At 41.6% G+C, this 3,252-nt stretch overlaps 1 protein-coding gene across 1 annotated transcript in view; it reads left to right on the forward strand.

The window, feature by feature from the left end:
* Nucleotides 1-3,173, forward strand: part of castor2 (cytosolic arginine sensor for mTORC1 subunit 2) — a 21,359-nt gene extending 18,186 nt beyond the window's left edge. The window contains exons 7-9 of the mRNA XM_016285878.1: nt 1,760-1,842; nt 2,407-2,501; nt 2,595-3,173. Of these exons, the coding sequence (XP_016141364.1) occupies nt 1,760-1,842; nt 2,407-2,501; nt 2,595-2,660 (244 nt within the window). The 3' untranslated portion in view covers nt 2,661-3,173. The remainder of the gene's footprint in view (nt 1-1,759; nt 1,843-2,406; nt 2,502-2,594) is intronic.
* Nucleotides 3,174-3,252: the final 79 nt, after the last annotated feature.

The following is a 3,252-nucleotide window of genomic DNA, read 5'->3' on the forward strand; positions in this document are numbered from 1 at the left end:
AGAACAGTGCTAAGCTCTTACGTGGAAATATTACATAAAAAAATCACTGATCATGTCCTGTTCACAACATTAATTCTATCACATTTTCAGTGAAAATGGATTCCTGCGAATCAATAAATCCATATATATCTCTTTCGTTCGTGAAACATCCTGACTGACACACCAGCAGTGTTTGTTAGCATTATCAACTCTCTTTTTCTTTTCCTTAGTCCCTCGGCCGATCATTCATCCTCTCTCCAGCCCCAGTAACATGTTCTGCGTTACCAGCCTGGACCCCGACACGCTGCCCTCGGTGGCCACGCTGCTCATGGACGTCATGTTCTACTCAGGCGGGTAAGGGCCTCTCCTCCTGGCTTACATATGGCAGTAACCGAGAGCCATCTGCCAGATCTATTAGAGACTGATGATAATACACACAGCTCGCGCTGTAGGGAGTGCATTATGCGACGACAGGGGAGAAAAGACTGGAAACAAAATGAGCAGTGTGTATTTGTACTATTTTGCTCTTCCTTATAGTGGCTGAACTTGTTTACTACTCAGACAGTGGCATCAGGCCAACAGTTAGAGGGAAAGATCAGATCAGAGTTGCCTTTTATCATACTCCTCCCCCTCCCATTTTCACTATTCCTTGTGAAAGCATCAGCCGAGTTGAGCTCTAATGAAGCTTGTGTAATAACAAGAATCCCTGCTGCGCTTCATTACAGAGCGAAAGAGACCGGGGGGCAGAGCGAGGATTCTGGACACATCTGCTTTTTCTCCTTCTCGCTGATCGAGGGCTACATCTCTCTAGTTATGGATGAGCAAACCACCCGGAGGTTAGACCCCCCAGCCTTGCATCTAACTCTCTATTAAAGTCAACATGAAAACACAATTGACCCTATTTACTTTCTCAATACGACCCCTGGTCTTGTGCATGAATCAGCAGTGCATGCTATTACAAAGGAGAAAGGGTTTGTTTTTGTATAAATATACTCTACTATTATTTTCCAACCCATTTCTTCCAGCCACATGTAGCATTCGTATTAAACACCCATTTTTCCAAATAATTCCCAATTCATAAAATCTTTTTTCATTGTTCACATGGAAATATCACATTAAAGGGATAGTTCACCCAAAAATGAAAATTCTCATTATTTACACACCCTCATGTCATTACAAATTTATCAATGTTATTTTATCGAAATAAAGGCCAAAATTAAATCGGTATTAAAAGTGACCATATAAAGTGATCGTGTCTCTTCAGAATATTGAATCAAACGGATCAATTCATATGGATTATGTTTACGATCTCTACAAACGTTTTGAATCATTAAAAATATCTTCATTTGTGTTTCAAAGATAAATGAAAGTCTTATGGGTTTTGCAACGACATGAGGGTAAGTAATCGATGACCATTTGCATTTTTAGGAAAACTGCCCCTTTAACAGAAGTAAAATGGCTTGAAATGTAATTTCATGTTGACTTTAAGGAACTGAAACATTCATTTTGTATATACACTGCAATATTGGACTTGCATGGGTTGTAAAGTGGATTTCTTTGTCTTTTGACTCTGGCGCTTAAACTGTCTGCATTGGTTTCATCAGAATTTTCCAGCTATTTAAAAATACCAATCTTTTAGCTTGAAGCCTGTTGAATCACCCTGTCTTTGTGTGTGTGGCTAAAATGGAACTTGCCCGATGAAAAGATTTCTGATTACATGTACAGTATCATTGTTTTGTCATCACTGCATGTGGTTTACATGCTGCTCTTTTCTTGTCAGGTTTCCAAACAATGTCCTCTTCACCAGCGCTTCAGGAGAGCTTTGGAAAATGGTCCGCATCGGAGGACAACCCTTAGGGTTTGGTGAGTTCAGGCTAAAACTCAGTCTACTGTTATGATGACAATGAGAATCTCCTCAATATCTAGGGACTAGAATTTGGGGGTTGGTTCTTTTGACTTGGGTCACAAAGCAACCACCCAGAGCACCTTAGAAATGTGCTTAAAAACACATTAACAAGCACTTAGCCACATACTGTTGTCATGATAGCATTCACATTTTCCTTGATTGTAAAAAGTTTAAGGTCCAGTCACATTAACTAAATTTCTGCTAAATTTAGTGGTTAAAAAAAGCTCCATCGTCTGTTGCCAATACTATAGTGTATTGTGAGTCACACAGCAGTTACACAGAAGTCACTTTCAGACCAAGCAGCTGTCGGTTGGTCAGTGTGGTGAATCTACATGGGGAAATGTTTCGCCCTTGTGTGAAATTCCCTATCACCTGGATTCCTATGACTGGATTTTACCCATGAAAATTCACCAAACAACAGTAAATGTGACCGTTTCTTAATGCACAAACTACCTCAGGAAATCAAATGAGCATTTGAAAGTTTTGGTAGCTGAATTTCCAAGTCGTTTGTCTTCCATCAGATGAATGTGGCATTGTGGCTCAGATATCTGAACCGCTGGCGACCGCTGACATTCCAGCCTACTATATCAGTACCTTCAAGTTCGATCACGCTCTGGTGAGTTTGAGCACCCACTACTTTCCCGTCACTAAATATTCAGCTAGCAAAGGTGAAGTTTAACACCAGCAACACTCATATGTGTCCATCCAGGTGCCTGAGGAGAACATCCAGAGTGTGATCGGAGCCTTGAGGACCAATGAGAGCACAGGACACTGAGACTCTACGATTGGCTAGGCATCCCGTGTCCCAGAAAACATTTCGATTTCTTGTCTAAAACTCTTAAAAGTGCCAAGAGCTTACCTGAGGACTGCTTCTGGGAGGAGGATTGGACGGAAGGGGAATGGATAAGTGAGGGGGGAGGGGACTCTAATCTTGCCGTCAGTATTAAACGACAGCATCACTTCCTGTCCATTTCTTGCAAAAAAGAAAACCCTAATCCCCACCCAACTCTACAGGGACCCTGCGATGGTGTGAATCCAGTGTTTTTCTTCTCTTCTTTCTCCCCCACCCCTCTTCCTCTTATCCACTCCTCCTCCGCACATCATTTTACCATGACAACAGAGCCTGGACTTTAGCTACCGATTCTTAAGACGTTGCAAATAACCATTATGTATTAGTGGCAGGTCCTCCTCCTTGAGGACACAGAATGTACTCCAATGTTTCTCGAGATTTATTTCCTTTTTCCTGCCCCCCTTCTTGTTTTCCCTTGCAGTGCCAAGACATGGGGCATAAACAGGCTCCTTGTCTAAGAACTTGATGTTTTTGGGATGCAATTTGATGGTTCAGGGTTGTTGTTTTTTTTTGTTTT

Source organism: Sinocyclocheilus grahami, unplaced genomic scaffold, assembly GCF_001515645.1.
Source record: "Sinocyclocheilus grahami isolate Dianchi unplaced genomic scaffold, SAMN03320097.WGS_v1.1 scaffold203.1, whole genome shotgun sequence".
In the NCBI taxonomy this organism is placed as follows: domain Eukaryota; kingdom Metazoa; phylum Chordata; class Actinopteri; order Cypriniformes; family Cyprinidae; genus Sinocyclocheilus; species Sinocyclocheilus grahami.